Raw genomic sequence first — 26,694 nt, 5'->3', positions numbered from 1 at the left:
GGGTGCGGCGGCTCTTATTCCCGACCAGACGATACTCACCTATGTTGTATCCATGTATGTCCATGCGCCTGTGCAATTGTAAACCATGATGGGTTCCTAATAAAATCCATTTTCAATGGGTTGAAAAATACAATTCAGAGAGTATAATTTACAGGATTTCAACTTTTTATTACGAATCACGACTCGTATATTACAAACATAATCGTGTAGTCGGTTCGTTCAATTTTGGTAAATCCATGCAATGCTATTGAGATTTCAAAGTGGAGGACCCGCACGCCAATCTCTCATTCACACCAATACTGGAATGAAAACACACAAGAGATTTAGAGAACGGATAAATTTTCTTCCCGATTGAATGTCTGTGACAACAATCAACTTAGTCCAACAATTACCTTAAGTCCATGCTCAGAGTACCGACATATTTTAGTGCTGCTGGAAATTTGTCGTAAAATAAATTTCCATTATAGATGTGGTCACAAACTTAATTCTTTACAGAGTCTATCACTCATCGAGTTAAGCAATCCAATAAATACATTTGGCAAATGTTACAGCATTGTGACTTTGATTTGAATATTTTCCGTATCGAGAGAAATTTAAATATTCCGCGAAAAATTCCTTAGCCCCTATCTTACCGATCGACTTTGTGTCAAATCGACGTTGCCTTCAGTGGATAAAATAGGCAGGCCACCCGAAAGTATCGTCTTAATGGTATCGTCTCTGTTTCAACAATTGCGTCCGACAGGGACTGCAGAGGCGCGCTACCTGGCGAGGAAATTTTGGATGAAACGGGCGTGTACGCTGGGTGCGTCATAAGTTGAGGAATTTTTCTCTCTGTCTTTATTGACATCAGCCATCTTGGCTGGCAGTGCGTAGGATTACTAGAGCCCTGTGCCCGTGACGTACATACAGTTATTCAAGAAATTATTTAACGCACGATGTGTCTGACGATTAAAAGTTCCCTAATTTTCGATATTTCAATTATATGACGCAATCAAACTGAGCTGATCGATAAACTCCTCTAATAACCGGTGAAAAAAACAGTCTGTCAAACACGGAGGGACTATTTCAAAATAGCTCGTATACGTACTCCACTACGTTCTGCGGCCCGATGCGTCCCTATTCAACAAACCTGTTTCGTAGCTATCGTGTTGTATTGTAGAAGTTGTGAGTTGTTTACGTGCCCAGCCCACAGTCGTGGAAAAAGGAGTTTTTTCACCGATTTCTCAGTGTACCGCCCTACGATATCCTGGCGTTATAGCTGTATAAGTTATAACTCAGGGAATCTTCCACACTAATATCATCCGAATTTCTCTGGTGAGTCTATATTTTTTTCACATATCCCTTTAATTATTTGACATATGACGAGGAGTGCACCGGGGCATTATAGTACGTTAGAGCTGCGGCTTCCGAACCTGCCGCAGTTACAGTTTTGTCATTTAACTATAAAAGATTCGATAATTATTCTGAACGGAAAGTTTCATCGCTTCGATATCTCTTCGTTAGATTTTCAAAAATCTGCAACGCTTAAAAGTAACTTCAAGAACCGGTTCAAATATGTTCGCTATTCATTCATGCAGACGCGCTCCTTCGTTCGATATTTGAACGTATGTACCGTACGTTTGACTACCTTTGTTGACACTATTCAGCGGCGGTCTACTTAAAATTTAATTAGGTACGCACGATTTTGCGGATTTTTGGGTTTTTCATTATTATCGGTCTCGTTATTATCGTTCATGCAAAAAACTATACTGTGAATTTGCTATTCATATGCATATAGTTTTATATCGACTTCACACATCGCGTGTAATTCTATTGTATGAACTTTAGTCGAAAAAGGAACAGTTTGCGTATGTTTTCAAGAGCGTCGTTGAAATCTCCGAAAATGCTCCCGATGTTTAGACCGTACATGTTTTATGGTTCCAAAGTTGTAATCTCTACCTTATTGTTAGTTATATGTACGCATTTCAAAGGAAAGTGTATAATTTATGGACATTCCATAAATATTACTGAAAATTGATTCTGCGTATTACATCATACAAGCGGCAGTTTATCTTTGGATATATGTAGATTCTATAAACCTTGACTCGCAATTAACCAATTGCAAGAGGCTTATATATACACACACAACACATACATCTTTTACTATTATTATTATTATACCAATTTCACGTCCCAATTGCATATTACTTTAAGCGAGTGCAAGAAGAGAAAAGTATAGAATAGAAACATAACGGTCATAGTCATTTCTTTCTTCGTTTCCCTGATCAATAAACCGATTGGTATTGATGGGAGTCAGTGATTCATCCCTGGCGTGTATATATAAATCTCAACGTATAATGCCAGAGTAAAGCACTGTCAATTCACTGGTAATTTTACCATTCAAGAGGGAATCTCTGCATATAGGTTAAAGGTACATACATGACTGATATAAGGAAAAGGTGGAGTCCAGAGCAGAGTATTCGTAGTTGCCTCATTCCGTTCAATTAATATTTAACAACGACGCTGAATTAACCTTGTTCGGTAGTTTGAAGCGTCAAATTATAAGTATAACTGTATCTCGCAAGCTCTTGCGGAGTTTGATGTCTTATAATATAACGCTATGCCAAATGCGGGATTTTATTTTACCTATTCTTCACTCGATACACATTTTACAAGCGAAAAATACGTTTACGCGCTTTCGAATTTTTCTGCACATCTCTTTACACCTTCAACTGTTAATAACAAATTAGGAGACGTATGTTGGTTACCTTTGATAACGAAACGTGCTAGACAAATCAGTGCCATCCATTTCTTCCAACGATTCTATAACCGCTAACAAGAGTATGAATATTAAATCAGGAGTTTTGTACTTCGAATCTTTTTCTAAAGAAATATCTTGCCACGGTCTATCAATACAAAAGAATACGGCGAAAGGGGATGTGTGTGGGTATAACAAACACACATACACACACACACGTAGAGACGGACTGTTTTCTAGCGCCTAATCGGCTTCTGCTATAACACCACTGTCACAAGAGTTTCGAAATCTTGGGGATAACGGGAGTGATAAGGTGAAGCCTATCAAGTGTGCAGCTATGCTGTGACGAATTTTACCCTCGTTAATAGGCTACACCCTACTTGCCGCCAAACTGACACACCTGAAGCATTTAGTTTCCATTTCGTTTTTAATATGGTTTTTGATTGAATGGAATCGAAAATGAATGCGGAATATTGGAGTATACATTGCCTGGTTAATCGATAAGTGCAATTTGACCTGTTTCGTCGTCATTATCGATCTCGAATTCAGACCAATATCGTCTTATATTGATAAGTATATTTTTATTGATTCAAGATGATCTACATCAAGGTATCTACACGTAGTAGTATAGTAGTAGCACGTGTTTCGAACCTAAATATACGTAAACACATGTGAATATATATGTGAATCAAACCTTAAGTCCATTATAATCTAAGCGGAAGGTGAGGCTTGCGCGGTGAGACTCCGCTTTTACGGTCGTGTGTATACATAAGTGTAATAATAACGGGCATGTATGTACACAGATATACCTATACGTCCATGTTTTTCCTTTGACGGATTCACGCACGTAGAAATGTTTAGAATGCATTCTCTAACGTTCGATCGTGAAAATGGCGGTGCGAAGAACGTTAACAGGTGAAAGTTGTTCAACGCTTCTCAACTTGTACGCGTCGCTGTCGAGAAAACGAATATTCGACTTCTCTTGGAAGACGGTCCTTTGACCACGGAGTACTTATAAAGTAACGAAAAAAGTGTTATTCTCTGTTCAAACTCTCCAGTCATTACAATCTTTAAACTGCAGTACTTTCAGGAATTGTTCTTTAAAATTATAATCCCTGAAATGGTAGTAAAAAAAATCTTCGATTTAGATGCTTCACGTCTCTACATATTCATCGTATTTTCATTGGCTGGTGCGTTTGGAATTACAGACATCAAAAACGTTGCCAATACAGTTTCTTCCATTTTCGTTACTTCATATCTCGCTTCGTATTAATCTCTTGCAAAAATTCCTCAAAACTTTTTCGGCTGTGTTACGTACAAGACGTAGGCAGCCGCCGATTGAGTGTTGAAGTCGAATCGTTGAACGGCAACGCGACAGGAAGGTGGGCGTGCCGCGATGCCCTTCGTCACACGTTACGCTCGTTTCCTAGCGTACTTTGGTACTTTGGTACGCTACCCATGCTGCGGTACCTACTACTCTGTACTATACTAGTACTATACCACACGCTCGTATCACATACAGTCATGCACGCATAAGATCGTCGATACCGATGTATGTACGTGTGTATGTATTCTTTACGTACCGCAATCGCCAATTGCGGTAGCTAAAGCAGGGATCTACTTGTATAGATGTGAAGGGGGGAAGTAAGGAACACAGTAGGTATGTTATAGGTATCATGTATACCGATCTAGGTAGGTGCAGTGTATGCTAGCAATGAGCCAACGGGATGCAAACCGATTACTGTACAATGTCGGTACGAACTAGGTATTGAGTTGCCGTATACCTGTATTATATACCTAACAATGTTAGGTACTGGATATACTTCATTAAGAGTATGGATTGGGAGTAGAAGCTGCGAGGAATTTGTGGTATTGGAATGAGGATGAAGTTAGTAATGTTATACTGTAACGATGCATGTTTAGGAAAAATCGTTACTTCGCACCTTTAGCAGTGTCCGAAATTTAGTAAATCGTGACGAATGAAACATACTCTTATTTTGAAAAGCCAAGTCCTTCAAAACCATTCTAAAACAAAAATGATATTTGACCTGATATTCCGTTACGTTAACGTTATAATTTCGGCTTCATAAATTCGAAGCTTTAAATGTACCTCGTGTACATTAAATCAGAATTTAAATCACCCTTTTTTCATCTCTTTCGTATCACATTAGAGTTCTATAATACGAATTACTTATCAGTGGACGTGATATGTAGTCCAGTCCGGTAAGGTACGAGAAATTAATTAGGTGACAAACGGAAAGTGAGACTAATGTTTCAATTTTTCGTCACAATTACACGTCGGTTCCCAGTTCGGTCTAACGATGAAACTTTCCTGCAGAAAAAACTTGCAATATTTTTTCGCGTCACTGTATACGCCATGGGCTTATACATGTAATTAAATATGTGTAGCTTACAACGTGAGGTACGCTCGATTGATTGGATCGCCGATTAGATTTCTGGAACATAAACTTATATATCTATATATTATTATTATTATTATTATTATTATTATAAGCATTGTCTTTTACATTTGCTTATAGTAATATACTACTCATATAAATACATGCGAGACACGACGAGTCGTCGATAACGAGAATCATTGATCGATACGTATCAGAGATCGGATCAAAAATGACTCACTGGCAGGTTCATATCTGAGGGGATGAAGCAAGAAATTATCCTAAATACCTTTAATCATTTTTTCCGATTTTAAAGAAATTCAGTCATGTTTCAAATTTATTGTTTGTACCGAAAACCACACATTTTACATTCGCTTTAAAGAACAACTATGATCCATAGTAAAAAATGAGTTGTACGAATGACGATTATCCGAATCCTCCGAATCTTATATATTATCTGAGAAAAAGTTTACTCGATTACTGGCTAGATTATGAAATTTTGAACTAATCATTACATGTTTCGTTGTGGATAAAACTGTGCACATCGTTTCAACCCACCACCCTATGGACATTACCTCTTCTGATTATATTTGCACTCGTTGGAACGTACCGACATTTTTATCCCAGACGCATTTAAGTGGCGTCGTGACGTCGCGGCGTCGACGCTGTTTTCTGTTGTATCGACCAAACAACCCCTGCGAGTATAGGTATATGCACCTATTGTATATGCTCTCGACTTCGTCTCGACGAGTAAAACTTCCCCAACTCGATAGCGTGTACGTAGTACAAGTGACATTGTAATACTCTGGGGAACTTTTTTCTGAAACTATATAGTTTTTCACTTTTAGATTAATCGATGACCTTACTTAAAACCCTCCAATTTATTTTGCCGAAAATATTCTTGTGGCAAAAAAAATAAAGTCGTGCAGAATATGTCGGAAATAAGTACAAAACAGCGCCTTCTCGATGCTTTATTTCAGATTTGCGTATAAATGACGAACCCTGAACAGAAAAAAAGGAAAAACGCGAGCATATACGCAAACAGAAAATCACGCATACGGAATTCACTCACACTTGTTCCAAGAGACTTATTCAATTATTGACGTTTCCGGTCACGCAGAGAATTCAATGTTGTGAGTCTCGCGGCAGGTAAAATCAGTAGTTTTTATGTAACGGCTGCACCTGCGTTACGCAGTTTTTGACAATTGATCAAGTATAGATGTGTCACCTACGATACGGGGTAAAACTTGAAAAATTTTACGATCGGTATGATATACATATAATTTAGCAAACTTGAATAGTTAGCATCAGCATTATTATGTTTATAGCGTATCACACATTTGCACTGATTGCAACGGGCGAAAGGTTTCCCTGACAAGCGGAGAATGTATAAATACTGCATTGTTCACTCACCACCACGTCAATACGAAATGTGAACGCTTCGTACGAGGAAAATTTTATCAACGCTTATTATAGCCGATCTTGTCACCGAGTTTATTATCTGACCGTACTTCCTTTGCGGTCAGACAATAAAATATCTCTTTAACTTGATAGTAATGTAAAACGATTGAAGCTATTCCAATCTCAGAAATAAAACTTAAACAAATAATAATAAATAGTAAAAATAAATAATAAAAAAAAAAAGATGAGCAAGAACAGAACAATGCATTCAGGGAACAGCAAGATTGGAAGCAATGCAAGTGATCGTGAATTAATGATACGCAAAGAGTTAAACATAATTTCAGTAAAGCGGGAAATTCAAGAATTTCAACAAATTATTCAGATAATTTCATAATTATCTCAAACGTGCAAAATACTCATTCTACACACAATTCTGAACAACAACACTCGAATTACGTTTTCATTTGACGCAGAAATAAACAAATTGTATGAATTCTATGAATTTACTATTTCGATTTCGTATAATTTATTTATTCAGAAGGGTAAGGTAGGAGGCAATCACTTTTGTAGTATACATTTTTACCGTACAATCCTGTAAGTGCCAAAAAGTCAAAATCCGATAGCTTCGAAACGAAGGTTGAAAAAATCTATAATAATTCACAAAAATTTCCTACAGCTAGTAAAGTACCACAATAAATCGGTAGGTAAATCCAAGAGGGTGAGGGTGAGTATCACCCATTCAACTTGACGTGGACTACCTCCATATACTACATGACGTAGGTAGGATACGAGTTGCAGCTCGTTCGCCGTAAACGTGCACATTTATCTTGTACTCGTTTTATCAGTAAATTCCTAATCGTTAGATACAGGTCAGGAAGCTTTATAAGAACCGTCGTAAGAAGTTCAAGACGTTACATGCGGAAAAATGTGAAATTTTATTCTATAACGTTAAAGCACATTGTCAGTTGACATATTTATTTATATTGCGACACTGTAACGTAGAGTGATTAATTTCTGTACGTTCGGTTTGTGATACGTACGTACCTTATAGTTGTAAGATCTAATTACTCTACTCGCCACTTGAGGCCTGTGTTATTTATAAACCCGACAGAGCTTTGATACAACATTGGATACAAATATACATTAACTGGCTTCCTTTTTCGACCTATATATATATATAAACTTAACGATCAATGCAGTTATTGCATAAAATCGTTTATCTATACGTATAATATAAGTTTGTTCGCACAGTAAATAAAGAGTTTGAAGAAACTACTAATTTTCATAACGTTATCAGTTTCACTGCCCAATCACTTTTTCTTATCGTAAAAGTAATTGAAAGGTAAATGCTTGAGTACAATGAGTTTGAGATTAGAAAAAAAGGTTTGATAATCTGCGTAAAAATTTTGATAATCAATTATTTTCATCTCTCTTTAACGATTCTAAGTGGCTCAACTCTGTTTCGGACCTGTATTTAAAAAACGATTGCATTTTAAATATTTATTTCATCCTTTTTATACCATCATCTCAAGTTTTTTTTTTGTCTTATTGTAAATCAATCGAGCCTACAATGGTCTCTGATCGAAAGAAGTGATAGATGAGATTTCCTTCAGAATATAGCTGCAGCTTTCACTTATCTTTAGGAATACCGAAATTCTTGAAATCAATTATCATCAGCTGCAATCGTTGCGTCACTCTGTCTGCATTGTCGTTGAATAACTGCTGACCGTAAGTTTTTACACCTGTGTCAGAATTAACCGACAAACCTCAACTCCACTGAAAATAATCCATCTGAAACGGGCCGTATATTTTAATTTCCCTATCAGTACTCGAATCACTCGCAAATCTTCTCGCGTTACGTCACCTCGACGTGTTAAACGTACCGACGGAGGATTCGAATCATATTGACGTTAGGAACGTTATCGAAACGATTCATGCATAGGAAAAACCGTTATTTCGCCATTTTGGAATTGTCTGACAATGCAATTCAGTCAACCGTAATAAAACAAAACACACTCGAATTTCGAATTCTCAGTTCCTTAAAAATCATTTTAGAAAAACCAGAAAATAGTGACATTTTCTCGAATATGTTTCGTTACGATAACGTTACTAACTTCAACCTCGTCGATTCGTAGTAACAACTGCACACATACGTCACTTCACTCTCTGCATATTATACCTACATATAGTCTCTTGACACACGTACGTGCACATGCATACCTAGCCGTGACATTATACGTGTATTATGTGCGCGAGCCTCTGCTTACGGCGTTGATGAGGTAATGTCCGTTATTGGTCCGATGACGCTATCGTTCTTACTAACATACTCCGATATAAGACTAGCTAGGCTACCTTCCTCTTCAGGCTATTTATTGCATACATTTCTTCCATGATAAAGATTCTATTTTAGTCATTTTTTCAACTTATTTCTTCGCCGCAGGGACTGGGCGGATTTTTTTTTCAGGCGCTTTGAAATAGAAGAGTTAATTAAACAAATAGCTGACCTGGGGTGAACGAAAAAGTGTAACTAATTTAACCTTTTCATAATTTCTTTCTTTCTTCCTTCCTTTCGAGACATACATTGAATGATAATTTAGTGAACCGTATGAACACTGTGACTATCGGTTTCGAAGTTGTAAATATATTCTCGACGGAAGTTGCAGGTCATTTATTTGTACGCGCGAACAATTGTGGAATTTATTATAATGTATAATACTTTTTTGCATATCATACGAGTTTTTCTGTAATATTAATTCGGGCATTGTTAATGTCCGAAAAGGATTGCAGATTAGGTACTTGTGTTTAAGATAGGAAATAATATGACTGAAATTTTGAACGCGTTAAGAGAAATAAACTGAATTACGATTTATCAAATCGTAGTTTTTATATATAGTCAGCAAATAATGAGGTCTGCGCGTAAATAAGTCGTAAATAATTGTACAAGGTGTCGAATTCGTGTTCCAATAAAAATCTGGTAATCAATTTTTGCTGGGTAAATAACACAGCGTTTCTTTAGTTTTTGTTTATTTTAACACGCGAGTGTGCTGAAGAAACATTTAAAAGAGATATATTTAGGCAGAACCAACGAAATATATCTGATATATACCTATAACTGTGCCATTTTCACGCAAAAAGGAATCCTTGAAAACGAACTACAGCAGATGCAATACGTGCATGATAATGCTAAAACCTCGGCTAATACGTCTTCTTTGGGTTGAACCTTGTTATAACTTATGTATATCAATTGCCCCTTGCCACTTGCCACTTGGCGCTTGGCACTTGGCACTTGGCACTTGCTACTTGGTACTTGTAAATTGCCCACTGCCCAATTTATCATCTTATAATTCATTTTTTTCACCTTGCTGGGGTCTTAATTTCCTTTCTATTCATACCGTGTATGTGTACGTGCTATTTGCATTCACTGAAGTGCCTTTTATCACTCAATCCTGATTAGAGGTGTGGTCATTACAGACTGCACAACTGTGCTGAAATTTCCCATCATTTATACCTCTTGCAACTTGAACCTCATAGGCAACATTATTTCTTCCCTTTTTCAGCCAAAAAGGAAAATTTTCACACACAGACTAACAAAAGATCACAATTCAGATTTATCGTTCTTCTGTTAATATTTGAAAACATTTAAATAATAAAACTCAACCTTTCAAGTATGAGGAAACTTTTTACTCTACAGGTAAAGACATATAGACATTTAATTCAGATTTACTTCTTCCAGAGAATACTGGGCACGCGATGCCGGAGGAACCTAAATCAGGTGGCAGTGTGGCGGAGGCATCAGCGGCTGAAAATGGAACCAGGACAAGCTCGCCGAGCAAAAGTCCGTCTAACAAAGGAAAAACTGTCTTGGCAAGAATAACTCTTCTCGATGGCACTGTCAAAGATTTCCCGATTGAGGTGACCGAGCTTTCAATGCATATTTGTATATTCCATGACTCGTTATTATTTTAACCCATTTGATTTGGATAGAATTTTAATTTTGAACATTTTACAGAGAAAGGCTAGAGGCCAAGAGCTCCTTGACAAAATATGCCAAAGTATGAACTTGTTGGAAAAAGATTACTTCGGGCTGATATATGCAGACCGGCACGACCCGAGGAACTGGCTGGATCTTGACAAAAGGATTGGTAAATTCATCAAAAGTACGTGTAATTTAATGCCTCGTTTATATCTAATCTCTGCACGTTTTACTTTATTATATATATGATGACATATACACTATATACTTTCATTGTATTATTTTTTCCCTCTTGAATTAAAATCTTGCAATATTAATGAAGATTAGTCTAACATTGAAATAATTTTCGTAGATGAACCGTGGAAGTTCAATTTCGAAGTGAAATTCTACCCGCCAGACCCTGCTCAGCTCCAGGAAGATATAACTCGCTATCAGTTATGTTTGCAAATAAGAAACGATATCGTCACAGGTCGTCTGCCCTGTTCTTTTGTCACCCATGCTTTGCTGGGCTCTTACCTTGTGCAATCAGAAGTAGGAGACTACGACCCCGACGAGCACAAAAGAACTTACTTAAACGAATTCAAATTTGCTCCAAATCAAACTCCGGAACTTGTCGAAAAGGTCATGGATCTTCACAAAACACACAAGTAAGTTGTTTCAAGTTCATTTGCATATAATAAGCTACTCAATCTCTCCTATTTTTCTATTTACTACCCAAATCAAACTTTTCAGAGGTCAGACTCCGGCAGAAGCCGAACTTCATTACCTTGAGAATGCGAAGAAGTTAGCTATGTACGGTGTAGATCTCCATCCTGCGAAGGACTCGGAAGGTGTAGACATAATGTTGGGTGTCTGTTCCTCTGGTCTACTCGTTCACAGGGATCGTTTGAGAATAAACAGATTTGCCTGGCCGAAAATATTGAAAATTTCATACAAGAGGCACAATTTTTACATAAAAATTCGACCCGGAGAATTTGAACAATTTGAATCTACCATTGGCTTCAAACTGGCCAATCATAGAGCCGCCAAAAAATTGTGGAAAGTCTGTGTCGAACATCATACTTTCTTCAGGTAATTTTTATAAACTTCATAATATTCCATATCGGTTTCATTTTTTTTTATCCTTAAATTTTCTTTATCCTCAGGTTGATGAGTCCTGAACCGACTCAAAAAATTGGACTCTTCCCACGTCTTGGATCTCGCTTCCGTTACTCAGGAAGAACTCACTATGAGACTAAGAAAACCCCGATCGAAAGACAACCACCGCAGTTTGAGAGATCTCTCAGTGGGCGACGGCTGACATCTCGCAGTATGGATGGTAAGAAATCAACGCTTTATAGCTCGACAATAATGGTCAAAATTAGTTATCACACTGGTTCAATCATCTTGACATTTCATGGCTCGAATACGAGAGGCGAGTTTTGTTTGAAAATTCCTGTTTTACACGCCTTCTTATTTTTTATATTATTCGCAGAATATTTCTATTATGTCGTTTGATTCCTCCTCACTCTAAGTCACCTTCATAATGCAGTACACTTTGTTAGGTCAATTTTAATGCTTAGTTTGATCCGCAAACTTTTTCTGTAGCCTTGGGTGGACCAAGGCCTGTTGAGACTTATGGATCGGAGCCCAGCAAGAGACATACCATGATGAGCTACGAACCTGAAACGATACCTGATCTTGAATATATTGAACAACGGCCCAGTCCTATAAAGAAGAAAAAGGAGAAGGTAAGAATATCATAATATGTACGCAATTTACATCACTGCAATTTCTAAATTACAATTAGTTTCAAAGGTGTAACTATAAGAATAATGTAGTCCATTAAGTTTATTTATTTACTTTTCTTCCTCACAACGGCATACATACCGACAGCATTTTTCTCAATTGATCGCAGAGAAAGAGACGGAATAATAATTTTGTGCTTACCATCAATCGTGAAAGTATGAATGAAGCTGATATTTCACAGTTAGAATAAAATATCATTCCTCTGAATTGAGAAACTTTGTAGTCCATAGACCATGTGTATAAATATTACTATTCTAATTGTAGTGTGTTGGTAGTAAAATGTGTCACTAAAAATATTTACATTTACGTCTTGCTTTAGAGATTTTGCATTGCAGACCGTTAAGGTAAAAAAAATTTCCTAATATATTTCAACTGGTAAAAGGTGAATTTTAAATGATTTAATTGTAGTTTTCTGAACCATACTTGAGCATTTTTGTCTCTATGAAATTAAAATTTAACTTTCACACGAAAAAGATTGACTGGGCAAAATATTGTTTCAATGAATTATCCAGTTTTTGTTGGAGTGAAGAGAAAAACACACATAATGACTATTATTTCCAAATAAATATACCTGTCCGAGCATCGTACATATTGTAATCTTAAGTTTTGTTGATAACGTTGGAGAGCATGATAGACATGAAGTCAAGTGATCGCATTTAAGTTGCATGCTACGGCATCAGGCTCACCGCATCATTTACAAATCAAAGTTCATAATTGGAACAATACTTGACACTGATCAGTTTCTTGTTTAAATTCTTATCGATAAAAATTTCACGCTTCTAGGATCCATGAAAACATTCATGTAGTCGCACATTATTATCGGAGCATTTCCTCAGTTCATACTGCTAGTTAATGCGCAGGAATAATGTTGAATGTATGTAAATCATTTAGTTCTAGATTTCATCCTCACCATACAAAATTTAGACAATCATTTAGATACTAAAATTATGCGAGTGTTAAGGAACTCATTGGTAAACTAATTGTCATGTTCAAAATAGCAAGGAGCTAGTGAACACTAAAAGCACAAAATTTGCACACAGCATTCCTCAGCATGAGAAGTTAGATCTCTGTGAAATTTCTGCTGGCACATTTCTTAGGATTCCTTTTATTTCAGTTATTTTGAAAAAGCTGTTCAATGGATCTTTTTTTAATATTCATTGCTCGTATTCCTAAAAAAGGGAATTTCATGAGCAACAGTTTCCAACATGCTCAGAATACGGAGTACTTAAATTTTTTCAATCAATATTCGTAAAATCTTGAACGTTATTTCTACGCTCATTGATCATCTTCTGGCAATTTTTCCAACGAAGCTATGACGTCTTAGAATAAACAATACATTCTGTCTATATATAAAAATATAAGCATAATATTCCAGTTGAAATTCCATCGTAACAAACATATTGCTTCAAACCTCAAATGAAACCCCATTTTCATTCACAACTCAATCATTTTAAAAAGGTCCTACAGATTTCAGGGCAGGTTTTAATACATTTATCGTTTTATGAAAAATACTATAAAGAATCTCGATTGTGGCTGGGATTGAGCCAAATTCACTAATAGAAAATAGCGAATGGATAAAAAGTTATTCCAATTTCTACTTCTAAATAGCAAACTAAACATATTCAGCTCCGATTAAACCTGCCCCGTCTCTAGAACCATAATCATGATAAATAACTGACACGTAACTAACACCGATAGCTAACACGAAAGACAAGTGCTGGAACCACTTCAGCCAGCAGTAACAGCAGTCTGGAAGGAGAGTACGACGCTGAAGGTGGGAAAAAGGTATAAAAAACCGTAATCGCCTCATCATTGCACTACCTCATTATTGTGCATACATATATGTATATACGTTTATATATTATTGATGTGCTTATATATAATTATTTGGTGTCTGTCAATTTATTTATGCATGCTTGTAAATTTCTATTTTCTTATATTACAGTTTTCACCGTAACATTGTCATACTCATCCAACCTGCTGTCTGGTACTTTTATCATATTTCTTTTAGATCCACTTTTCAGGTATGTGCACGCATGTGTGTGTGCCTGCGTGTAAGATGCACACACAGGTATATGAAGGCTGGGACCGATTATTTAATTCTGTTTAGATGTATATAATCGTGTGTTTATACATACATGTATATTGTATAATCCAAATTTGTTGATACTTCATTACAGGTGTTGCTTCAAAAAATCTTTTCTATCGCAACTGAATTAGCACGTAATTACGAAATGGCAGAGAATATCCTTTAGTGCTACCAAGCTTAGAGTAAAATTAGTACAGCTTATTGCATGATGTCCTCTGTGATTGTGTCGCTCTAATTGTAGAAACCAATTGGGGGTATCGCGGTCCTTCCTCCTGGTGGCTTGTCCAAGAAGAAGAAGGACAAGCAGAATGAAAATGAGAAAGAAAACCGCAACGACTTGAATAACTCTGACTTAATAAACGAAAGTGCACTGCTTGACACTAGCAGCGAAAAGTCACCAACTAAAAAGGAGCCTAAAAAAAAAGACAAGGAGACACCCGAAAAACGCGACAAGGAAAAGAAGGAAAAAATCAAGGTAAGTTTCTTACAGAGTAATGAGCAATTAGAACTTTGATAAAGAGATATAATATTGCTATACGGTAGTAGAACGAGAATAAATTTAGGATATTTGTACAGCAAACTGATAAAATTTTAAATGTGTCTAAGACCAGACCACCATACTTCATTAACGATATTTCAAAGAAATGGTCAAGTGGATGTTATTATGTTGAATGTAATTTATCGCAAAGTACGTCTTGTCACAGTAACTCGCATGCAGTTTCATTAATTTCCGTCAGAGTTAGATTATAGTCAAAATACACATTCGATAGATTTTCTTTACTCCTATTCAGATTTGTATGCTAGAACACCAGCATTTGGCGTTGGCACTAACTCGCCAGATGCCGTAGAAACTAGGTATTCAGAAAATACTGGTGAATGTAAATTTTGTTTGATGTATTATACATATACCTTGGCAGGGCATATTTCACACTGTTTCCTTTCGCATTTACTACTATGGACTTATGAAAAATATTACTCTAAGGATTATTCAATAATTACACTTATGTCAGTGGAGGCTCATGGTTGCACTGGATTGGGTCATATCTTACTAACAAGTCTCAGCATGTCAAAATTGAAATTTTTCTATGAAGTGAAATTCGTGTGCCAGCGGGTGTACTCCAAGGATCCCATCTAAGGCCGCTACTGTTTTTAATTTTTATTAATGATATTCAGCAGCAGATTTAACATTCTAATTTTTTACTGTTCGCCAACGAGTTCAAAATTTATGAAACTAACAATTCATAGCTATTTTAACGGCGTCTCTTGTTGGTGCAGTGCTAATGGGCTAAAGTTTCAGTGTTGAGAAGTCATCGATTACATCTTTTTTCAGGCCGGACGGTTCTAATACAGATTATTTACTTCACGACTTACCATTAAACCGTGTTGCTATTGCCAAGGATCTCAGGGAACTTTTTGATAGCCACCTTAATTTTCACGAGATAAAGCACAACGGGAGCTTTTTGTAGTAATGAATTCAAAGGATTTCAAGCGCATTGATATACTTATAATCAATCCTCTACTAAGCTGTAGTTAAGGTTTAATGTTATGTTTGACCGAGTATTCTGCTTTTTAAAATTTGCAATAACATAGTTGGAGATGGAAAATGGAGATTATTGTATTTGTGTTACCCATATTATTGTTTATGGTATAAAAAATTGACCATAAATAAATAAATTACAGTTATGAAATCAAATCGATATCGCTAGAGTGAAAATGGTGTGAAATGCTTTGCCAATGTATTTGACATTTAAGGGTATAATACATTGTAGTAAGTATGGATAGTATTTACATATTTTTGTATCGCATGTTTTCATTTATTATCCAAGAGTCCTGTTGGTGGTTTCCTGTTTGGCAAGAAGGACAAAGATTCCAAGCAGAAAAAAGATAAGAAGGGAAAAGACCTTGACGAGTCAACTGAAAAAGATGACTCTGAATCAAAAGATGACAAAGCAGGATCCCCTGGCTCTCCCCAACTTCCAGGATACACAAAACCGTACGATTATGTTGAAGATGAAACTTCGCCGACTAGAAAAAATTTCAAGACACGTGGCTTTTCGTACGAAGACAAACCTTCGTCCCAGGATCCATCGGACCAACAATCACCCACGTCAGCTGGTAGAAAAGCCACTGGCTTAGCATTCAACTATGCTCCTGGAGAAGAGAAGAAGGTTGCTGAAACAGCTGAGAAACGAAAAACCAAAGAAACAGATGCCAATAAAACACCAGTGGGCTTACGTACACCAGGATTAAACTACGTAGAATCTGCTGGACTGAAAGAACAGCAGAAAGCAGCAGCTCTTTCGCCGGATGATGGAAAACAAGCTTCGAATGATTTTATCAGCGGTGAACTGCAGAACCAAAGAGCTGCGGTTCAACCTGGTGTCATAATACCCAGTTCAGTGGAAAGCAAACCCAACTACAGGATATTACCTTTACCAGATGGTTCCAAAGTTATTGGTGGTATAATTTATACAAAGGAAGGCAAAACTTTGGATCAAAGTACACTGGGCCCAGATGGCAGTAAAATCGTCAATGGAAAAGTTCTCGGGAAAGACGGTAATCCAATAAAGAAATCCGATTTTGGTCCGCATGGCACACACGTTGCCAATGGATTAGTAACAGGCAAAGATGGCAAGCCTCTGTACCAAGAAACATTGGGCATTAACGGAAATGCTGTAAGGAATGGAATCATCTATGAGCCAAGCGGAGAGGCAGTCAATGATCGAGGCCTGGGACCAGGCTACACTCTGGTCAAAGACGGCAAAGTTGTGTCCAAGAATGGTAAGCCTCTCGGTTATGAATCCCTTGGAAAAAATGGAGATTACATAAAAGATGGACTGATATTTAGTCGGGATGGAAAACCGTTGACTCAAGGCTCATTTGGCACAGATGGCGACTACATAGTCTCAGGTGCGGTGCATGGAAAGGATGGCAAACCTCTGAGTCAAATTGCTTTGCTACCCGACTCAACTTTCATCAGCGAGGGCCTCTTCCACGATCGTGACGGAAAACCGTTGAGTACTGGTCAACTGGGTCCCGATGGACACTTCATCCGTGATGGAAAAGTCTATTCGAAAGACGGCAAGCCTGTTAAAAGCGAATCCTTCAGCTCAGATGGATCGGTAATAAAAGACGGGATAGTCCATGGAAAAGATGGCAACCTCCTCAGCCAAGGATCGCTGCTTCCCAACGGTGCTCACTTGAAGGATGGTAAAGTTGTCGGCAAAGATGGCAAGCCTATCAAACATGCATTCTACAAGCCGGATGGAAGTTTTGTTAAAGACGGTGTGATTTACGGACGAGACGGAAGACCGTTGAGCCAAATTCCCTTGATTGCCCCTGGTGCTTTTGTCAAGGAAGGTGTAATCAACACCAAAGAAGGAAAACTTTTGAATCAAAGCTTATTCAAGCCTGACAACATGGTTATCAAGGATGGAGTAGTACATGATAGTGACGGAGGTGTCTTAGCCGAAGGTTTTCTGGGACCAGACGGACTTACAATCAAGGATGGAGTGGTCCTCGGAAGAGATGGCAAACCTGCCAAAAACGAAACGTTTGCTGCTAACGGAAGTTACATCAAGAAAGGTGTAATTTATGCTAAGAATGGTAAACCTCTGAATCAGGACTCTTTGGTTCCCGAGGGCGCAAGCATAAGGGACGGTTTGATTTATAACAAGGATGGAAAGCTGATGAAGGCAGCGTTCTTCAAGCCTGATGGAAGTCACATTCGAGATGGCCGAGTTTACGGAAAAGATGGAAAGCCGTTGAATCTTAGCTCGGCACTTCCAGATGATAGTTTCATTGCAAATGGTGTGATTTTTGAAGCGACGGGTAAACCTCTGGATAAGGATACCTTTGGCTCTGACGGTTCGTACGTTGCAGCTGGTTTGGTTCATGGAAAAGACGGCAAAATCGTTACTGACGGTGTCTTTGGACCCGGCGGCAACAGAGTCAAGAACGGTTTGATTGTTGACAGAGATGGCAGGCCGGTGAACCAAGACGATAAAGGCCCTGACAATATGGCCATCAAAGATGGCAAAATCGTTAACGCGGACGGAAATCCCAAAAATCAGGGCTCTCTAGTACCAGATGGATGCTATATTCAGAATGGCGTGGTTTACGATAAGCGTGAGAATCCATTGAAGGAAGGTGCATTCAAATGTGATGGCAGCTACATACGAGATGGCTTAATCTATGGCTGGGGTGGGCAGCTTTTGAACTCTGGTGCTGAACTCCCAGCTGGTAGTTATGTTGAGGAAGGTAGACTGTACGGCAAGGATGGAAAACCGTTGAACCACAGTTCTTTTGGAGCAGAAGGAAACTCCATAGAGAACGGATTTATCTATGGAAAGGATAAGAAACCCTTGAATCGTGGAACATTTGGAAACGACGGTAGTACAATACAAAATGGTTTGATATACGGTGCTGATGGTAAGCCTTTGAATAAAAGACAAACAATCATCACCGTAACGTTAGTGCGCTACGGTTTGGTCTGTGATAAAGACGGAAAGCCTTTGGAATCTGGGGTATTCGATTCTGAAGGCAGTTTTATTAAGAAAGGAAAAATTTATGATACTAATGGACAGCCTCTTAATCAAAATGTCTATGGATCAGATGGTAGCTTTATTAAAGATGGTTTGATTTATGGCAAAAATGGTAAACCTTTAGAAAAGGGGCCACTGAATGCAGAGACAAGTTTCATCAAGAGCGGCAGAGTATACGCCGCTACTGGACAGCCGCTTACACAAGAAGCATTTGGTCCAGAAGGCTTGAAAATTATTGACGGAGTAGTAGTTGATAAGGCTGGCACTCCAATAAAGAACATTCAATTTGACGCAGAGGGCAATCTAGTTAAAGATGGGCTTATTTATGCGCCAACTGGGAAACCGTTGGACAAAAAATACACCGTTATCTCCATTACTTTGGTTCGCAAGGGTCTTGTTTGTGACAAAGATGGCAAACCTGTATTGCAAGCACCGTTTGGAACAGATGGCAGCTTCATCAAAGATGGTAAAATTTACGACAAGAGTGGTAAGCCATTGAACCAAGAGATATTTGGAAACGATGGCGGTTTCATCAAAGATGGACTGATTTACGCCAGCAATGGTCAAGTTATGGATCAGGACCCAATTTCTGATGAAACCTCGTACATTGAAGACGGCAAAATATTCGGATCCAACGGACTTCTGTTGAACCAAGAAAAGTATGGACCGGAAAGTTACAGAGTAGTCGACGGGATTGTTGTAGACATAAATTTCCAGCCACTAAAGCAAGGAACATTTGGATCCGATGCCGTGATCAAGGATGGAAAAGTTTATGGAAGCGACGGAAAGCCTCTGTTCAAGAAATTCACTGTGATTACGATCACTGTTGTTAAGCGAGGATTGGTCTGCGACAAGAATGGTAAACCGCTTGTTCATGGACCTTTTGGCACAGACGGCAGCTATGTCAAAGATGGTAAAATTTATGACAAAGCAGGCAAGCCTTTGAGTCAGTCTTCATTCGGAAGTGATGGTAGCTACATCAAAAATGGAGTTATCTGTTCTAAGGATGGCAAACCTTTAGATCAGGATGTTGGGGCGGACGAAGATCAGCATACGTATATAGATGATGGTAAAATCTACAATATCAGTGGTAAAGCACTTACAACTGAATCGTATGGTCCGTACGGCTTCAAGGTAGTCAATGGTGTGATTTATGGAAGAGATGGCAAACCATTGGCGTCCGGGACCTTCGATAATGATGGCAACACAATACACAGTGGAAAAATCTTTGCAAAAGACGGTAAACCCCTCACTAAAGAGTCAAGGATCGTCACCATCACATTTGTCAAACGCGGACTCGTTTGTGACAAAAATGGGAAGGTTTTGAAAGACAGTCCCTTCGATAACGACGGAAACATTGTCAAGGATGGTAAAGTTTACGGCACAGATGGCAAACCTTTGACCGCTCGGTACTATGGTCCTGACAGTATTTTCATAAGAGATGGAGTAATTTTCAGCGAAAGTGGAAAACCATTGAATGATCGGGAAACTGGACCAGAGGGTAGCTATGTTCGCGAAGGCATAGTATATGCAAAGAATGGAAAGCCGCTAACGCAAAATCCGTTCGGTCCAGAAGGTTGCAAAGTTGTTGCTGGTGTAATTTATGGAAAGAATGGCAAACCCCTCGATGGAACGCTGTTTGTCAATGACGGAAGCTATATCAAGGATGGTTTAATTCACTCTAGCGATGGCAAGCTGGACAGTAAAGATAATCTAACGTTTATGTACAAAACCGTCCTCGTTACGATCGAACCAAATGCTCAGTCAGAAGAAAATATTGCAAATTTAGTCAGTGCAGTAAATCAAGGCTTTTATGACGACCCGCGGTATAAGAAATTCAGCGGAATGAGTTCGTTTGGTAAAGACGCCAAGGTCTATTCAACGTCAGGCGAAGCGTATGAAAGTGGTTCTGGAGAAGACAGTGATGATGATTTGGATCAGTACGGTGAGGGAAAAGGTGACGTTATTAAGGAGTTGCGTGGCGCTGCCAAGATCAATATTCCCGCTTTAAAGAAGACCTCAATTCCGACCACACCAACAATTGTTAAAACTACGACTAAACAGTCGGCTGTCAAAGATCATGAAGGCGTGACACAGAACATTGAAGAAAAAGTAGAGGATCTTACGCCAGGAGGTACTGGCCAAGTCACGGTATCTACACATGTGAACAAGGTGACATATTCCTTTTTTTTTATCATTTACAACAGATGCATGACAGTTTTCAAGCTGCATTCCTGCAGTGATAGTTTATTAGTACCAAACGGTTGATATTATAGTATTATAAATTTTCGTCCCATGCTGTGTCAATGTTATTTCCACTGCAATACTAGCCTGTCAGCATGTGTTTATGTGTCTGTTGTCATTGTGTCGATATTTTTTAGATTTACTTATTCATTTTTAACGTATTTAAAACAGCGGAATTTTTCCCATTCAGTGATGATTATTATCTGTAGGGTGCAAGTAGAATTTAATATTGATTTCAAAGCCAAACCTAGTTTAGCGTAGGCATAAATGTTTTAGCTAAAAATCGTTGTAACATAGTAGTTGTACTTAGGCTGAGGCAGCTGACGATGGTAGATCACCATATATGACAGCAACCGCTGTTACGACCCGTACAGCAACGATGCACGAAGACTTGGAAAAGAACCAGAAAACGAGCCAGGTTTGTTGAAATGAAATAAAGTTTTGATGATTGGTCATATAATTAAAACTGACATCTTGTGAGAGCCTACTAAAAATGCAGAGATTCTACGTCTACTTGTAAGTGAGACTTTATCTTTCTTTTTTCCCGAATTAAATTCACAACTAAAATCCTATTGATTCTCAAAATCTTTCACAGAATAAATTTTTCTCATCTTTATACGATATCAATTAATTATCGATGCCGTTTTGTATCGTCATAATTTAGATTCCGTAGTCAACATTTATGTTTAATTAATGTCAGCATATTAACACAATTATGATTTTGGTTTTTTATTAGCCTTATTATTTCTCTCTTTCAAATTAGGTGGAGGAAAAAACGGTAGCTCATACAACTGCTACTAGTGCAACATGGCAGGAACAGCGTGTTGTCACACAGGAAGTTAGAACAACAAGTCATGTACTTTCCGGCGAACAGGTAATGTTTATAATTGGTTTTCGTTTTGAAATATGCCTTGATTTGCAATCTTCAATCGGGCATGTACTTCCATTCACACTGTGTTGAAAGACAGGGCATATTTTGCACTTGGCGACAATCATTTTTTGTCTAGTAAATTATTACGCGTTTCATCTGAAATTCTGCAAAATAGTCGAAAAAGCTAATCCAGATTCCGCGTGCGCAGGCCTTGTTCACATAACTCATTTAATTAACCAGAAGTGAAATTTACGCAAACCTTGAAGTCACTCTTTCCATAATCATTTTGAATATATAAAATGGAGTTTGCACAGATCATTCAGATGTTTGCCATTTTACCTATTTATTTGATTAATTAACCGAGCAAAGATCAATGGACTTATAATTTTTCGTTTCTGTTCATTCGTAAATAATTTCAATGGCTTGGCTAACATTGCATGGCGTAGCTGAGCTCACGTCGTCATAGTACCTCCAGTTCGAGCAGCGGTGATTCGGGTACGCCAATCGATTTTGAAGATGACCAACAAGCGATCTACAATCAGTATTATCAGGTAAATGATACCATGGTCAGATTAATGAAATACGAATCCTCAAGAATTTTATATAAATGATACCTTACCCACTTTATTCTTTAATAATTTATGTAGCATGTTTTGTAATTTTCAATCTCCAATATTCCACAAACGGTATAAAGAATTTTTCATTTCCGACTCAGATTTAAGAATTCCAATTATGTGTCTGTTTATTCTCAAATCTTTCTAAGCTTTTATAAATACCCTGTTAATAATTTCATCTCGTAAATATATCAAGCTATGTGCACAAGCTACGAATTCAAAATCACGAAAGCAGGTAAGTTTAATACTGGCATCGTTGTTCTTGCATTGATTTCACTGCATCTGTACGGGCATGAATTTTTTAACATCTTTATTTTTTTGTACTATTTAATAACAAAAACCAAATGCTGAAAGAAGAAATATATTATTTATCAAATAAAGACATCGACAGCTGTACGAAGTCAAGGTTCATACATATCAACATCAACTCTATGTTGTTTGAAAATCAGTTTGTGAAAATGATCGCATTTTGTAGCCGAATTATAATCGGCTCGCAAATGAAAAGCTGTTTTAAATTTGTTTTGAAAACTTACAGGGAGATCAAGCTGGCATAGTAGCAACGGAGACGCACGTTTACACAGGGGAACCCGATAACAATGTAACAACGACAACAACGGTACCACTGGTTGCAACTGAGTCACGAAAAGTAGCTCTGGAGAGCGAAGATGGCAATTATAGCGCAACCGGTGAAATTGTCAGCTCCCAAACAATATCCAGCAAGACTCGTACCGTGGAAACAATCACGGTTAGTGTAATTGGTTACATATAGATTAAAAGAAGAAATTGTATTAATCTGTAATTCCTTCTTTCAGTATAAGACGGAAAAAGACGGTGTTGTTGAGACTCGAGTGGAACAGAAAATTACAATACAATCAGACGGGGATCCCATCGATCATGACAAGGCTCTGGCGGAAGCTATTCAGGAAGCCACAGATATGAATCCTGACATGACAGTTGAGAAGATTGAAATTCAACAGCAGACTGCGCAGTAACCGCGTTGAGTAAGCACTAGGTACAACTGTAGAGTGCCCTGACCATATTGTTCAAATTTGATCGTATTTTAGGTAGAAATGTTGATGAAATAATGTTACTAATTGTTTGTAAAATATTGATATAAATTTGAAAATTTCGGAGCATATTAATGAATCAAATTGAAATGTAATTTCCATGAATAGTTGATCGTTAGCGACCAAGTAGCTACTGATTCATGTATATAAATTATATGCAACTTTACACCATGACGCCTTTGAGGAAGAAGAAAAATTAATGTTTGAGGCTTTGAAAGAGATCATTTGTCAATGATGCCGATAATTTTATAAAGTATGTACCTTGTTTTAGAGTATAGAAATAGTGTAGAGTATCATGGAAAAGAAAGATCTCATTACATTTCCATTTGACGAGTACTAATAATTAGTTCTGCTCACTTTGAATTCGATAACGTTACCTCATACACGAATTATTTAGTAGAAGTGGCCACTCGATTTAACTGAGGTGACTTCGTGTTCTGAGCCACAACTTCAGGATGGCTCCCTTCCTCAATGCAAATGGTAACTTGCGCGAAATATTCCTGGTACAAATGTGCATTATGATGTCAGCATAAAATATGTGATGACAGAAACAAGTATGTTTATCAAGTAATTGTCTTATGCTTGGTTGCAATATTGAATTAGTTATACATTGGAACGATGTTCACTAGAAAGTTTTTAAAGTAATATAATTCAAAAATAAAAAAATATAAGAACTTGAAAAAATTTGAACAGAAATAAAAACTCCGATATACATGAATTTGACCATACTCGAGATGATAAAGTATACATACGAGTCTAATATCTACTTATCGATATAAATAAATGCTAAGACTTGTTGTCGGCAAAGGGTACTCTACAGTTTGTTGTAAGGTAATCAAAATATTAGGCTAAACAAACGAAAACAATAAAAGTATAATGGACACATTGGCGAAAGTAATAGATATCCGAATCAAGCATCCGAATGACATGGTTTTATTATGTCTTCCAAGCACTATAAAACATTCAACGTGATTCCAGATATTCGTTAATCTGATAATACTTCACCTGCACTCATTGCATTGAGATATTTTAGTTCCAAGCTCACTGAAAATTCTGGAATTTATTGTATTCGTTTGTAGAACTTGATACACTCGTGAAATATTTCAAATTGAAATATTAAAAAGGCATGACTAAGCATAAATCGTATATAGCGGCAGAGAAGCCTCTTATCTGTAGTTAACAGTGCATTAATTAATGTATTACCGTAGGCATAAGTTGCATTTCACCGAATCTTACGGCAACATCCACTTCATAGTTTTCACGACAACCGATGCCCTGTGACATAAGACAGTGTTTTACAGCAAAATTTTGTTATCCATATGAATTTTTACCATTTCTACTTAGGTAATATATAATGTAACATTTACACTTTTTTCGAAACTTGCTGTTATTGTAATCATTTTCATCATTACCTTTACCATATCGACGTTTTATTTTTCTTTTCAAACATCGAATCAACCGAACGAATGTAAATTATCATTCAGTGGAAAGATAAAAAAAAAGGATTACTGATTGTGTATCAGGTTTCAATTGAGTATAAGGTATCGTAATTTGTGTAAAGAATACTGCGAGATACTCCCGCTCATCAATTTGCTAAATGTACAATGTACCTAAGCTTATTGAGATGAAGCAACTATGTTATTCATTTTGATATCATGAATATGGTCATTCATTTATTTCACGTCATCCATGAATGGTTCGTATACATACCTGTATTATTTCGCACCGCCTGTAAGTAATAATAATTATTATTATTCTTACACGTTCTACTACAAGACTTTCTTAATCTATAGTTAATGTGACTTATAAACCGATACTGAATAGCAAAACGAATAGAAAATACTACAAAGTGAGAGGTTTCTTGTTTAAAAAGAAGAAAAAAGAAAATCATTAAAAAAAAAAAAAAAATTAAATATATATAATATATATATAAATATATATATTAATATATAAAATACCTATGTATTATTAATTAGTATAGCTTAAATCTTCAAAATCATCACGTTTTTTTTTCTTGTAGTATAAAAAACACGACGAGGTATGTTTTGATAAATTGAAACATAAGAATTACGATAATAAATAAATATAAGTACAACTGAGGAACTATAAAAATCCATGATATTGGATAAGATGAACGGGTGATGAGATTCTCTTGCTTTTTTTGCTTTTTATTAACATTTCTCTTGAAACGTGTAAATTTTGTTGATCTAAGTACAACATTAATTATTATTATTATAATAGAATAATAAATTATAAATATACATAAATAATATACCAATAGCATTGATTATGCTTTGGTCAGCGTATATATGTCTAAACTTATCTTATCTGTAGTTTGTATACTCGTATGAGAATAACGATTTACAATTTTTTATTTAATTACATTATTTACCTGACTTTATACAATTATAAGTTCATTCTTTGTTTCTGTTCATCTTTGTAATTGTGCAGTTAATATAATCATTTTCCGGGTACATACCTATTTATAAACTATTCTAAGATTATACGTTGCACGTAACATCTCAGTCGGCTATTTACGACGAAACGGAATGCAAAGCACACGAACCGAAACGAGTTATAAATCATCCCGATTAAGACAGCTATACCATATGTCAATATGTGTCAAAATGTGTTTTCATTATATTATCATTACAAACTGCAGCATTTCCGTAACTGCGATATGAATTTAAATTTGTGTCAAGTTTTCAATAAGAGTATTGCTTATTACAAATGAATGTGCGTTATATTTAAATTTCCTTATAAATTTACATTTACATGATACAAATTTGTAGTATCCGTACGTTTGATGTAATTAATTATTTTTTAAACTACGTATACATACACACCATATTTATACATATTATTTTTTTATGATCAAATATTTAATGCATGGTGCATAGGATTTGTGCTTTTTTGATATGCGAATTATTAATTATTGTCGTATTAAACAAAATGTCTGTTAATTTT

At 36.8% G+C, this 26,694-nt stretch overlaps 1 protein-coding gene across 5 annotated transcripts; it reads left to right on the top strand.

Annotated features, from left to right (window-relative positions):
* The first annotated feature begins 851 nt into the window (after window positions 1–851).
* LOC124407627 (mesocentin-like) lies at window positions 852–26,694 on the top strand. Of its 5 annotated transcripts, none has more exons than XM_046883922.1 (15): window positions 852–899; window positions 10,271–10,449; window positions 10,547–10,694; window positions 10,863–11,157; window positions 11,243–11,581; window positions 11,656–11,828; window positions 12,098–12,240; window positions 13,997–14,083; window positions 14,629–14,862; window positions 16,214–21,103; window positions 21,486–21,593; window positions 21,939–22,049; window positions 22,493–22,597; window positions 23,196–23,405; window positions 23,473–26,694. In XM_046883922.1, exons 2-15 carry the CDS (start codon window positions 10,288–10,290, stop codon window positions 23,650–23,652), a joined length of 7,185 nt encoding a protein of 2,394 aa, XP_046739878.1. In that variant the 5' UTR covers window positions 852–899; window positions 10,271–10,287; the 3' UTR covers window positions 23,653–26,694. The 5 variants fall into 5 exon arrangements, with proteins under 5 accessions (XP_046739878.1, XP_046739877.1, XP_046739879.1 ...); XM_046883921.1 differs by lacking the exon at window positions 852–899 and adding an exon at window positions 907–1,314; XM_046883923.1 differs by lacking the exons at window positions 852–899; window positions 13,997–14,083 and adding an exon at window positions 907–1,314.

Source organism: Diprion similis, chromosome 6, assembly GCF_021155765.1.
Source record: "Diprion similis isolate iyDipSimi1 chromosome 6, iyDipSimi1.1, whole genome shotgun sequence".
Classification (NCBI taxonomy): domain Eukaryota; kingdom Metazoa; phylum Arthropoda; class Insecta; order Hymenoptera; family Diprionidae; genus Diprion; species Diprion similis.
Note: the sequence above shows the minus strand (reverse complement) of the source record. Positions and strands in the feature narration are given on the sequence as shown.

Excerpts from the sequence above, each read along its gene's own strand:
- LOC124407627 (XM_046883922.1), top strand. The coding sequence starts at position 10,288 with ATGCCGGAGGAACCTAAATCAGGTGGCAGTGTGGCGGAGGCATCAGCG. Across the intron at positions 11,582-11,655 it reads GAACATCATACTTTCTTCAG|GTTGATGAGTCCTGAACCGA; the intron begins GTAATTTTTATA and ends CTTTATCCTCAG. Across the intron at positions 12,241-13,996 it reads TAAAGAAGAAAAAGGAGAAG|CTAACACGAAAGACAAGTGC; the intron begins GTAAGAATATCA and ends TAACACCGATAG.